This window comes from Dysidea avara, chromosome 4 (genome assembly GCF_963678975.1).
Source record: "Dysidea avara chromosome 4, odDysAvar1.4, whole genome shotgun sequence".
Taxonomy (NCBI): domain Eukaryota; kingdom Metazoa; phylum Porifera; class Demospongiae; order Dictyoceratida; family Dysideidae; genus Dysidea; species Dysidea avara.
In genome coordinates this window covers 5770748-5784373 of record NC_089275.1, presented here as the reverse complement: position 1 = coordinate 5784373, position 13626 = coordinate 5770748, and the positions used below count along the sequence as shown (strand labels likewise).

General features: G+C 35.9%; 2 protein-coding genes across 2 annotated transcripts; both read right to left on the bottom strand.

Annotated features, from left to right (window-relative positions):
- Window positions 1–2724: 2724 nt before the first annotated feature.
- On the bottom strand, window positions 2725–3468 carry LOC136252857 (ryncolin-4-like). The gene is made up of 2 exons (XM_066045432.1): window positions 3073–3468; window positions 2725–3015 (listed from the first exon to the last, which is right to left on the bottom strand). Exons 1-2 carry the CDS (start codon window positions 3466–3468, stop codon window positions 2725–2727), a joined length of 687 nt encoding a protein of 228 aa, XP_065901504.1.
- An 8856-nt stretch (window positions 3469–12324) lies between these two features.
- Window positions 12325–13224, bottom strand: LOC136252969 (fibrinogen-like protein A). The gene has a single exon (XM_066045552.1). The coding sequence runs from the start codon at window positions 13181–13183 to the stop codon at window positions 12446–12448; it is 738 nt and encodes a 245-aa protein (XP_065901624.1). The 5' UTR covers window positions 13184–13224; the 3' UTR covers window positions 12325–12445.
- Window positions 13225–13626: the final 402 nt, after the last annotated feature.

Sequence of the window (13626 nt, the reverse complement as noted above, 5' to 3'; positions counted from 1 at the left end):
TGATCTGCACATTTGACAGAATGATATTTTTTGGCATTCATTGGAATCTAATAATTAGCTCTCTCTATCGACAGTTGAATCAAAATGTAAGGGAGAGTATATATCCTCAGGGGCGGATCCAGAGTTTGGAAAGAGGGGGGGCACCTTTCTGAAAAACAGTTGAAGACCAAAAAAACTTGCTGAAAACCAGTTGAAGACCAAAAAAAAAAAAAAAAAAAAAAAAAGGTCACAACAATAATAGCTAGTTATACTTACCAACTATATCACGTCTGTTATGTAAAATAAAATCCTATTTATAGCTTCATAGGTAAGCTACACTGCCTCATGAACATTGTGACTGCTTTATTAGAGTAATTGACTGCTCTATTAGAGTATCTCGATCTTGTATGCAATTTCTTGAAGGGGGGGGGGGGCATTTGCCCCAAATGCCCCATCCTGGATCCGCCACTGATCCTACTGTCAATGTGTCTGTACAAACACTGAGTCAAGTTCAGATCAAATGATATACATACCTCATAAGATCATTACAGAGAAAGTAATGATAAGGTTGAACCATTTTCTTTATGAGAACAGTCTGAGATGTTGCTTAACTCAGACCTTTTCCTAATGCATTTCCTGCTTTGTATATAAACTTTGAAAATAGAATGGGTATATATTCCTTAACAGTAGTATATATTATAATGGCAGGTATGTGTTCTATACTGAAACAGCATAATATTATGTACATGCATGGTTTCCCACATACATTCATAGCTATGCATTTTCTGCATCAACTTGTTTGTCTTTAAATTGACACCCATTGTAAACTAATTGTACAAGTATTATATAAATATATACTTACAGTACAGTCTATATAATGTGGAAATTTATCATGAAGTGCCTGCGTAAACTAGTGTTGCTTGTATGCTGTATACAGTTGAGTACTTGTTTCAGAAAACTGGCCATAATCAGCTACTCTGTATGTCAGCACAAAACCATCACAAAATGTGTAGGCACATTGTACACTGTTATTATTGTGGTGCACAGGTGTGACTATGAATATAGTGTTGTCATGTCAAACATTGATGACCATATCCTTTGCACTAACCTATGAACAAAGTATTATTTGCAGGTATAACTAAGTATACATGGGACAAAATGCTGGCCAGGTGTGGAATGGCAGATGTAATGGAGACTGGGAGAGGACTGGAATATGCTAGTAACCTAGCTAGCATAGTACCTATTAATATTCATAAAAATTGAAGACTGATAATTGTGATAAACATTTACTACATCTAACATGTTAATACGTTGCTCTCAACCACAAGACAAATTCTTTGTGTTTATAAATCCATTATGGTGCTGATATTTTCAATGAAGAATCATGCAGAAAATCAGTTATCTCGTACACACTGCAGTGCATAGCCATTTGTATAAATTTACTCTATCAAAGGCAGCTTTAGGGAAGGGGGGAGGGGGGAAGGGAAATGCATGGGTGGGCTGAAGCACCCCCCTCAAAAATTTTACTATGTGCTATACATCTAGAAAGATGGTAGAAGCTACAGTACAGGTTAAATTGCAACTAAAGCATACATACATGGGCAATGAAAAGATGGAAGGAATGATAAGAGAAGGGCTAATATCTTCTAAGAATCGGGAATCAAATTTATATTTCAAGAGTAAAATTGCTAATAAATAAAGGTAAATTGATAATTAATAAACAAACAAATAAATAAGCTGCTAAACATTGAAATACTGTAATAGAACAGTCAACGGTTCTGATAGCTGAACATCCAACAATAAAAAATATTCTTTAACCTATAAGACCAACTCCTAGACCTCCTGAACTTCCAACTTTAAACTCAAACCATACTGCAGCATTTATGCTGTACATGTTTTATATGACACTGCTATAAAATAATAGTTTAAGTGGCTCACAATGCTTATTCAATGCAGTTCAGTCAAAACTATTGCCAAATTCAATTTCAGCTTAATTTGCAAAATTTTTCTGTGAGGAGATGCCTCCAGACCCCCTAGATCAAGCATGCGTTGCATGATGGGTGTGCTTTACAGACTGTACTACTAGTTGTACTGTATAACCAATTGCCACATTTTAAAAGTTCCCATTATAGTTGCCCCTAGCTTAGCCCTTCCCCCCTTGGGAAATCCTAGATCTGCCCTTGTCTATTGTTTGGAGATTGGCACACATGTAAAATATTACTGATAATGTATTTTTGCAAATGCTCCTATGGTAGAACTACCATCTAACAATTGTAAGCATTGGCACATTATCAATAACCATACAATCTCAGATCAGCCTGATAAGATGCTTCACTTACAAAGTTATTATACAGGATGTATTGTTGTAATATAGCTAACAGCAGGATGATGTGTAGTTTTGCAATTGACCAGTCTTAGGATGCTAAGTATCAAGGGGGTATGCCCCTAACCCCCTAGATAGAACATGCAGAATGTGCATGCCTTCACACATTGTACTAGTTAAATCAGCTATTTATCACCACTTAAATGTTTGTTCTGCTAGCACCCTCTTGTGAAATCCTAGATCCACCCTTGCATCAAACATAGTAACATTTTAAGAAATTAGTTTCAAACTGTGAAATTGTGAGGAACAAAATACAATCATATATCTCATAATTGCAATAATTATAATTATACATACACTGTCAACCAAAATTTTTAATTGTATTTATGTACGTGTCTATAAAATAAGATTTATAAGTGACATCACCTCACAATACAGTTATTAGGGCGTATCTTCACTTCTATGTTGATTGCAACATTGGGATAATTATAACGAGGTGGCTGAGTATTTGGGTTGATATCATAACAACTGTGGAACCACCATCCACTCTTCCAGCTAACTGCACAGTTCCTCTCATTCCATACATCATTGTCATTGTCCAGAGTTTTAAACATCCTACCATTTGCTGGTTCACTTCCTGTAGTAAAATAATCATCATCTCCTCCAGTGTATCCTCCAACTGTTAACTTGTATTCTTCATTGGCACTTCCCACCTTAAACCGATTGTAGAGGATGTAAGACTAAGATTCATCTCCTTTTTTAAAATCCACTCTCATCTCCCATTGGTCATTTTGTGTTAAAGTGTGCATTGCTTCAAGTCCATACCAAAAATCTGTGCTGAAATCTCCAAATCCATCTTCATATTCTCTCCAGTTCCTATTAAAGCTTACAGAACTATCTTTTCTATTTCTTTGTATCACAATCCATCCTCCATCAGCAGTGGTCATGTCACAGTAGACATTAGCAGTACCAAATGTTCCCATACTCATCTTGTATACTCCAGATGATACTCTAGCAGATGAGTAGATCCTGAGGTCACAACAGCTCTTGATTGGTGTTGTGTAATTGGGTGTACAGCTGTCGCCATTGTAGCAGTGATCATTGCAATCATTAGCATTGACCAGCAGCAGTGACAGAGCTAGTATAATCAGCTGAAGGAACTTCATGGCCAGTGATACTTGATACAGTGTAAAATAGTTGGTGTGTTTGACGCAAACTGATTCAGTTGAGCTCTTATATAATAACTATACTATGTGATGACAAAGCTATTGTGGTCAGTATTCACAGTCAGCACTTTAAATGCAAAAGCAGCACACCAAACATGTGTAGGTATATAGTTGTAATGTGTCATCATTTACGATGTACATATTATAGTAATAATAATATTATTATATTTATTACTGTGCAGTAATAAAAAAATTATAATGCACAGGTGTGATCATAAAAGTTACTTAAGTTATTACAAAACTCATTAGGGGTAGAGGAATTAATTAATAACTAACATACGTCAATATTTTACAGGAAGACCTTAATTTTATCTCGAACTGGTCAAGACTTTGGTTACTGAAGTTTAATACTTTAAAGTGCACCGTGATACACTTAGGTAGAGGAAACCACAACACCTACACCCTGTACGATCAGGCCTCAGGAGCTCATAGTCAGCTAGAATTAACAACAGAACAAAGAGATTTAGGTGTATGGATCACACCAGACATGGGCTCAAGTCTTCATTGTCACAAAACTGCAAGTAATGCTAACCAAGTATTGGGAAGACTGAAGCGTAGTTTCAAGAATAGATCAGCACCATCATTTACACTGCTGTACAAAACTTTAGTAGTTCGACCGCACCTAGAGTATTGTGCCCCAATCTGGAGCCCTCATTTAGCAAAGGACATTGACGTACTAGAAAAGGTTCAAAGAAGGGCTACTAAGCTGATACCATCTATCTCTACACTATCTTATGAAGGTAGACTTCAAGAACTAGATTTGCACTCACTTTTTTGTAGACGACAAAGAGGAGATCTAATTGAAGTGTTTAAGATACTAAACTCATACTATCAAATTGACCCAAAAGATATCTTTACATTACAACAAGACAGTGTTACCAGGGGCCATCCAATGAAACTTTTTAAACAAAGAATTTGCAGAAGCATTGGTCAACACTTTTTCAACTTTAGAATAATCCAACAATGGAATGACTTATCTGACGAAGTAGTTCTGGCAAAAACAATATCTTCTTTCAAACACTCACTAGACCAATATTGGAGAGAAACTGGACATGGACATTGTCAAAGGCCTTTGGGCTATTAATCAATTTTGTATTTTAGAACGTGACGTCATAAATAATTAATTAATTAATTAATGTCCAGACGAAACTGCGTAGTGCACACAAGAACACTCACCGGAATTGAGTTAGACGAAACCCGAACGTCAAATTGAAGTGAGCGTTTTTTCTCCGTTGCCTTCGTTAAGCAGGACACTTTTCTAAATAGTGCCTTTCTTCTACCAGTAACTCGTTAGTTACCACCCGTAAAACTTGTTAGCGTGCCCCAGTAACTAGTAAGGCCGGTTTGTAGCTCATAGCAACCAATTTAAATGCGCTGCGCCGCCTGCGCGTTAAACCTGGAACTTGTCTCCTATGAGGGAAAGAACTATTATTGGTGGAAACAACGATATTTTCTTACTTGGAGGTTAGTTCTGTGTAATGTACTGCAACTATTACTTTACTGCAGATAGTTTTTAGGGTATTCCATTTGAGTATTAAAATGCGCAAAAGCATTAGAATACACTTACGAGATTTTAGCCTATAGTCAGTAGCGGCATAGATAATAGACACTCCATATGTAGGGGTGTCTATTATCTTTGGTAGAGGCAAGTCTTATTATTGGACCATATTTACAAGTCTGTGCTATTGTCCACTGATACTACGCTGTGTGGTCTGTTATTTAGTGACTAGTCCATAAGTGGCGACTTACTATTTATTGCTACTGTACAAGCATTGTTTAGCTAAAAGGTAGCAAAACAAAATTTCTATGGTAAAAGACTCTGTTTACTGTGCTCAGGATTGAGTAAGGGGCACCAAGAAATAGTTTATTATAGAGCAGTTGTTCTCATAAGACTTGTTTATGTTTCATGTTCTGTAGACATGTCAGTACTGTGCATATTGTACACTAATGATGCAGTCACATGTGTCATAAGATAAATAATATGCTTTGAACATTTGCTTTTACCATACCTTTGCAGCACTGGATGTGCAACTATTGTACATAACATGGCTTATAGCTATTATAGCAATCAAACCAAGCACTGTAATACTGTTAACACTGAGTAATAATGATTACAATAGCAGTGCAAATGTAAGCTATTCAATTTGTGGATGGTAGCAGTGTTAGTGGAGTATGTACTAAGATTCTGTCTTAGAACAGTGCTGCCTGTTCACGTCTCGAAACTATCCCAAAGATTCACTTGCAAACAACTATAAACTTGTTACTAACTACTCACGTAACACTAGTCTATATATCGCATACATACAGTATGCTATAGGATACTAATATAGTAATGTTCTGGTTAAATGTCTGTTGTTGCATATAGCTTGTAATGTATGACTGTGTACAGTGCGTATGTATGATAACTTACAATATGTGACTGTCTCAGCGAAAACCTGTCTAGTTTGCACAAGCATGTGCATTGAGAAAATTGAAACTTAAAAAATATTTTTCGTTACATTATGCATGCTACAAGAAAATTATGCAAGTTTTTATCGGGCCAGTACACGAAGAAGGAAAATTTAAATCGATTAAACTATACACCATCTTACTCATGGAGAGTTCAAAAACATTTGTTTCATTTCTGTAGCTCCAATGGTTTGCGTGTCACGTGAGTTTGTTTACGAAGCGGTAGACGCAAACAAAATTATTGCTATTCTTCAACAAAGCCGCCTTCATACGCCTACACAAAAATGAATGCAAGGCTAAAACTATATCTTGGTTGATCTGCCAATCCATGATGAACATTGTAAGCCAAATTTCAACTTTGTAGACTAATCCAAACGGAAGTTATGGCTACGAATGCAAGCGCCTGTAGTTTATTTTTAGTAGTCACTGTACAAATCAATTTCCTTGTTCTTCCTACTTTCTAGCACTGTAATTCCAAAACTACTCACCACAGAAAGCTGAAACTTTGGTGAATCATTCCTTGGACAATGCAGATAATGCTGAGAAATTAAAAGGATATTCAGAGGTTGTGCGAACTAGATGGGTTTTCGCTGAGATGGTCACATATGTGACTATTGTATATACATTCAGTGAAATCAAGTAATGGATAACTCTCAATCTTTCTTTAATATTGCTGCTTCTGTGTTGTGTTGGCTGGTCCATCTGTAATTCTATAATTTTTATAGCATACTGTAGCATTGTTACAAAGTTGTACTGAGAATAAATTAGATGGGGCTGATGATGGTCCTATTCAGTGACACACATGGTACTGGGGGCATTAGCTTTATATAAGTTGACCATATAATATTATTATGTATGTACACTGTGCAGGGTTGACGCTTGTTATCTGTATAGTAGTGTTGTAAACTGGTATGGAAAAACTGATTATAACTGGTATTGTCTTTTGCCCACTCACTTGGTAAACTTCTGCTGACAAGTGATAATGTCATAGCATAACCTCAAAGCATGTGTAAATGTCGTGTAACAACAAAATAATATTTAGGAAATTTGTAGTTGGCAAAATTTTAATTTGGCGACATACGCACTATTTAATTTTTATTAAATTTACTGATAAATTGGCACTACACTATTGCACATGTTGTAGGCTGACAGAAGGATGAATTTGTATCCTGAACGTTTCTTGTGCTGAAATGTCTGCCTTGTAAATTTAGTGCTCAGTCACAGTAGGCTGTCCACTGATAGCTTTCACAGGGTTAGATCATCCGACGCATGATCAAATATCTGAGTCTGACCTGGATTGGATCACGTGTGCAATGGATCAATTAGTTCACGTTGAAGTGTTTTAACCTAGTCCTGCCACAACCTAGTTTTTTTGTGAGCCACAACTACTTATCATGATCATGTATCTAAGTAATACAGTAAACCTTTGATTTCTTTAGGATGTCATGTCAAGTTACATATACAGTGTTAAGGAGTGTTGACAATGTCATCAGTGGACTGTTTATTGAAGCCAATCTACAAGGGTCATTGAAACTTACTACTGAGTAGAGACCTGACCAACTAACACATTGCAAGTGACTATAGGTATCGCATCATAACTTGGAGATATGCATTTGTACAGGCTATACCGAAGTAGGATACTCTCCTCTCTTTTTATATTATGAACTCTCGCTAGTTAGTGGGCTTGGCTCCATGTAAGCTTACAGACAGCATCAAACATAAGATTCATGCAGACTGTAATACTCTAATTGATAAATGAGCACAAGCAGTCTTATAATTAGAGCGAATTTGCTAGTTAGTGCATAGAATCACTGATATGAGCAGTTGTTCTTATAGATAAGACTTGTTCGTGTTTTATGTATACAGCTTCCCTAGACATATCAGTACTATCCATTTGGTGCATATAGACACACATGTCAGAGAATAATAGTATAGCTTTGAGCATCTTATTTAAAGATCACTTTCACCATACCTTGCAGCAGTTTGGATGTGTGACTACTGGTTAAGACAAATCTATTGTAGGTACACTTCTGTACACCTCGTAGAATGAAATTTGTGTGTATATACATGGCTTATAGCAACTGTAGCAATTAAACCAAGCACTTTATAATTAAATCAGAGTACTGATAACTACAATAGCAGTGCTAATATAAATGTAATGAGCTAGTCATTTTGGGAGTGGGTAGCCATGTTAGTAGTGTGCATACTAAGATTCTGTCATATAAACCATTGGCATATAGCTTATAATGTATGCGAACAGTATAGATCCTTGCTAATCCAAACTCCAATAATATGAACACTTGCTAATCCCAACAGTAGAAATGACTGTTCTATTAGGGTATTTTGTGAACAAGTGTTTGTTCTATTAGAGTATTTGAATAGGGTTCTGTATATAGCCATTATTCTGAACAATTTCACTACATTGAGAACAGAGCTGTTCAGATTATTGAGGATCCACTGTTTAATAAATTGGTATAATATCCATTTTATTGTATTATTAGCTTACAATGTGTGACTGTTGTGCACACGTACAATGAAATTAAGTGATGGATAACTCTTAATCATTCTATGATAGTTCTTCTCTGTGTTGGCTGGTCCATCTGTTGCCCTATAATTTTGATAGCATACTTTAACATTGTTAGGAAGTTGTACTGAGCTTTCATGTCTTTGTATTGGTTGGTACTGGTGACATCAGCTTTATAATATTACCATGTATTTTGTGTATGTATACTGTGCACATGGCTTTCCCCTTGTTATCATTTAAACTGGAAAGTTAAAACCCATTGATTTATCAGAATTCCATTCAAATGCTCTAATAGAACATACACACTTAAACAAAATAATCTAATAGAACTGTCACTTTAGTTTGAATAATAGAGCATTTGTGTATCGATAGCTGAACATTAAAGGGACCACTGTACTAGGGTATGTGTGACCTATTAGAGTATTTTGTTATTACATGAACATTGAATTATAGTAAGTGTATGTTCTATTAGAGTAGTTGAACGTAACTCTATTATAAACAAATGGGCTTCATTTATTTGAACAAATGCACTTAACTGAACACTTTTAAGATTGAATTGAAACAGATGTTCAGATAGTGGAGGTCCTACTATATTTATTATACATCACAGTTAGACAAAGCAAATACAAATTGTTTACACGTTAACAAATTTACTTGGTTATGTGTGACCCGGTCCTAGATAATAATAATAGTAATAATAATACGTGACTGTGAGTGTAGTATACAACAGGTAAGGAGTTACAAAACATTTTCAAGGGAGAGAGAACATATTAAATTTGATGAAGCAAATGCAACTATGGATACAATAATCCCTATATACAATAATTTTTGCTGTCATATATGAATGTATAATAATTGTTGGAGTAGGTGGCAGAGGGCCTCTGGTACCTACCATGCACATGACTCCAATGATTACACACTCATTGATATTGCAGCCATTATGCTAGAGGCACTCAGCACTGATTTAAACAATCAGTATTGCTGAGGGATAGGATAGCTACAATAAAATACAGGTGTGATTATGTGGCATGCATGTCTTAGACAGTGTGCTCACTTCAGTCTGTTTAACAGGTTGGTTTCACCATTCTAGTTGTATTAAGGGGATTATCTCAAGCTTGTGTAGCTATATGTTTGGAGTGATCTACATGCTTGACAAAATGATAATTCTTTGAGCAGTCACTGTAGTCTACATAATCTCTAATAATTTAACTACAGTAACTTTATCAACAGGTAATTTAAAAGGTGCAAGGAGAGTATCCTACTGTCAGTCTAGCCCAAGGGGTCACCAATGCCCACGCAAACTTCTAAATTGTGTACGAGACTCCCAATATTTAAGTATTTCAAAATGTATTTCTGGATTATTTTGATAAATATTTATATGGATTTATAATTGGATTTCTCAGATAGTGTACGAGAGTCTCAAGATGTTAGCTACCCCTCAATTTAGCCTGTACAAACACACTGAATCAAGTTCAGCTGTGATCACATGATAACTGTTGTGTACTTCATGAGATCATGATAGAGGAAGTAATCATAAGGTCAAACATTTATGAGAACAGTCTGAGACATGGCCCTTTCCTTACTGTATTTGGCTTGCTCTATTATGTAAACATTGAAAATAGAATAGGGATTCCTTGAAAGTGTGTACTATCAACCAAGTGTGTATTCTAATGAAACAGCATATATATGTACATGCATGGTTTCTCACATACTTTCACTCACATACTTTCATGGTCATTTTTTGTAAGCACGAAATTTGTTTGTCTTGAAATTAATTTCTACATGGATTGATGTTACTAATTTGAGCATGAAAAGATCCGTGAGGACACCAAATTCGGCAATGAAAATACACTTGGTGGCTTCAAATTTCCTGTTACAAGTATTATATCCACGTGTACCAATACAAATGTGGAAATTTATATTATCATAGTGCCTGTGCAGTGTTGCTTGTATACTGTATGTGTATCATTTACAGTATACTTCTTTCAGCATGATCGGTTGTTCTGGTCCATATGTCAGCACAAAACCATCATGAAAACATTCTTGTTTGAGCCTGACTTGTGCCAGTTCTTTGCTGAACAATCATCCATCGACCTCACCAGCAATAGTAAGGCAGAAGGTGTAGCATCTCCATACATAAAATCAATTATAATTATGCAGCCACACTGATGTGCATATACTACAGTATTATAGTTTATTACTAAAAGAAAAATTTGTATATTTGGAAGTTAAGTTGACATAGAATAAAGAGCTGCATGTATTATATTATGCAGTCACTATAATTAAAGAGATGGTTATAATTATATTTCCATATGAGGTATATATACTTGTATAGTTATAATATCAATTGTGATTGTCTAAGTATAGTACATATGTGAACACCTTTGCTATTTGATGCTGTGTATATTTTAATGCCTCTTCATATGTGACCATGAACAGCTATCCCTACCATAGAAGTATGCCATGAAACATCTATGATTTTTCCATGAAATGTTAAATCTCTCCTATGAAATGTACCATGAAAGTTGATTCATGTTATACCATGCATGGGTTGTTTCATGGGCCATGAAATACATCTAGTAATCAGATTATCATGGTAATTCCATGGCGTTGTAGAGATTTCATGGGTGCAGTACCCATGAAACGTTAAAATGCATGGGATAAACCATACGTACTTTCATGGGCATTTCATGGTTATTTTCATGGAAATTTCATGCACTGTATCTGGTAGTGTATGAGACCAGCCTGGTATGTTAGAATATAATATCTGGCAGAATAGAATAGCTGTTACCATTGAGGCAGCCAAGTCAGCTAGCTACCCTTGACAAAAAAAAGGAAAACTGACTTTGCATGAAAAAAGATTGAGATTGAGGCTCTCTATAATAGACCTCTAATGAGCACCATCAAATTATAATTCCAAATGTGCATGCCTTTTGCTAATTCAGAAGTACACAGTTTCTGTTGACTTCTACTATGAGCTTGCAATGCTATAATTTATAAGAATCTGAAGAACATACAGTGAAAATACATAAAAGTCTTGTATCTCAGTAGCTATGTATAGTCAAAGAACACAGGAAGGAGGTTGAGGACTTGAGGTTCCAACCATCACATAATAATATACATAATACTTGATGGGGCACAGCTTAACTTCACAGATTTTCCTGGAAGATACATAAAAAATGACAGAGGTAGTGCTACATTACATAATAGCATGCAATGTACACGTGCACATATTAAATACTGAATCATCTGAACCTTACTGTTGTACATGTATGCAAATTAAATGTTGATGGACAATGTTCATCTATCTTAACTTTGCTACATATACAAATAGAATATTTTGGACTACCGTATATGACCCATCCAGATTTTATGGGTTACAAATGTGCTAGAGCCCTAAAGAAATATATTTACAATTTTGACTCAAGACTACTGACAAGCAGTTAAAAAAAAAAAACCAGATTGGACCAGGCCATGAATTATCCACCTCATGCAATGTTTGAATCATAGATTTACACTAGTAGTTATAAGATGATGATAGCATGTGCATTTTATTTGTATCATCAAGAGATCATAATATATATATTTAAACTCCAACACATGGCTTCGCCATGAAAGACTTGTTGATAGGCGTTGATATACCAAAGCGAAGACTTGCAAGCACTTCAAGGCCCTTATAGCTCTTGAAGCAAGTTAACACTTTGGTGATGATGACTATTGTGTAACATTATTATGCAGTGCATTTTGAAGGGGTAATACAGTGTTGGATGCAAATTTCCCGCCATCAAGAACATCTTAATGTATCATATAGAAATTTTTCAAACTGAAATAGCGAAGAGCAAAATGCACATGTTATTATGTATAGCTACAGCATGTAATATCAAAATTTATTGCAACCATAAACTGTATGTATTAAAAGCTACACAATACTTCAGAAAGGTGAAATTACTCTACAACACAGTTTTTAGGGCGTATCTTTACTTCAATATTGATGGCAATATTGGGGTAGTTATAATGAGGTGGCTGAGCATTTGGATTGATATTGTAGCAACTGTGAAACCACCATCCACCTCCATAGACGTCTGCACAGTTCCTACCCCATAAATCGTTGTCATTGTCCAGAGTTGAAAACATCCTGCCATTTGGTGGCGCAATACCGGAAAAATAATCTCCACCTCCTCCAATGTACCCTCCAACCGTTAACTTATATTCTTCACTGGCACTTCCCACCTTGAACTGGTTGTAGTGGATGTAAGATAAAGACCCATCTTCTTTTTTAAAGTCCACTCTCATTTCCCATTGGCCATATTTTGTGAAGTCATGGATTGCTTCAAGACCATACCAAAAATCTCCACAAAGGTCTCCAAATCCATTTTCATATTCTCTCCAGTTCCTATTGAAACTAACAAGACTATCTTTACTGTTTCTTTGTATCACAATCCATCCTCCATCAGCAGTGGTCATGTCACAGTAGATATTAGCAGTACAAAATGGCCCTGTGTTCATCTTGTACACTCCAGATTGTACTCTAGCAGGTGGGTAGATCCTGACATCACAGCAGTTCTTAATTGGTATAGCACACTTAGGTGTGCAACTGTCATCATTGTAGCAGTGATCGTTGCGGTCATCAGCTTTGACCAGCAGCAGTGACAGAGCCAGTATAATGAGCTGAAGGAACTTCATGGTTGGTGCTGTTTAACACAAACTGTAATGCTGATTCAGTTGTGCTCTTATTTATAACTATACCATGTGATGACAAAGCTATTGTGGTCAGTATTGTGGTTCACAGTCAGCACTTTTAGCACACCAAACATGTGTAGATATTTTATAATATAGTTGTAATGTGTCATCATTATATTTATTAAGGCTTTACAGCACAAGTGCTAAAGGTCTGTAGGACATCTGGTCCTACAGCCTGTTTAGAGTTGTTACATAAAGTGTGTTTGAAAAGGAGGAGAAAGGAGAAAAAAAATCCATGGCTGGACCAAGGCAACCCCGAACCCGCAGCCATCTAATCAACTCCCAAACATGCACGGGAGATCAAGATGTTTTCTCTTTGTCAATTTCATGTGTATGTATCCATAGGAACTCTAGGGAGTGTCATTATAACTTGATCGGATTTTGGA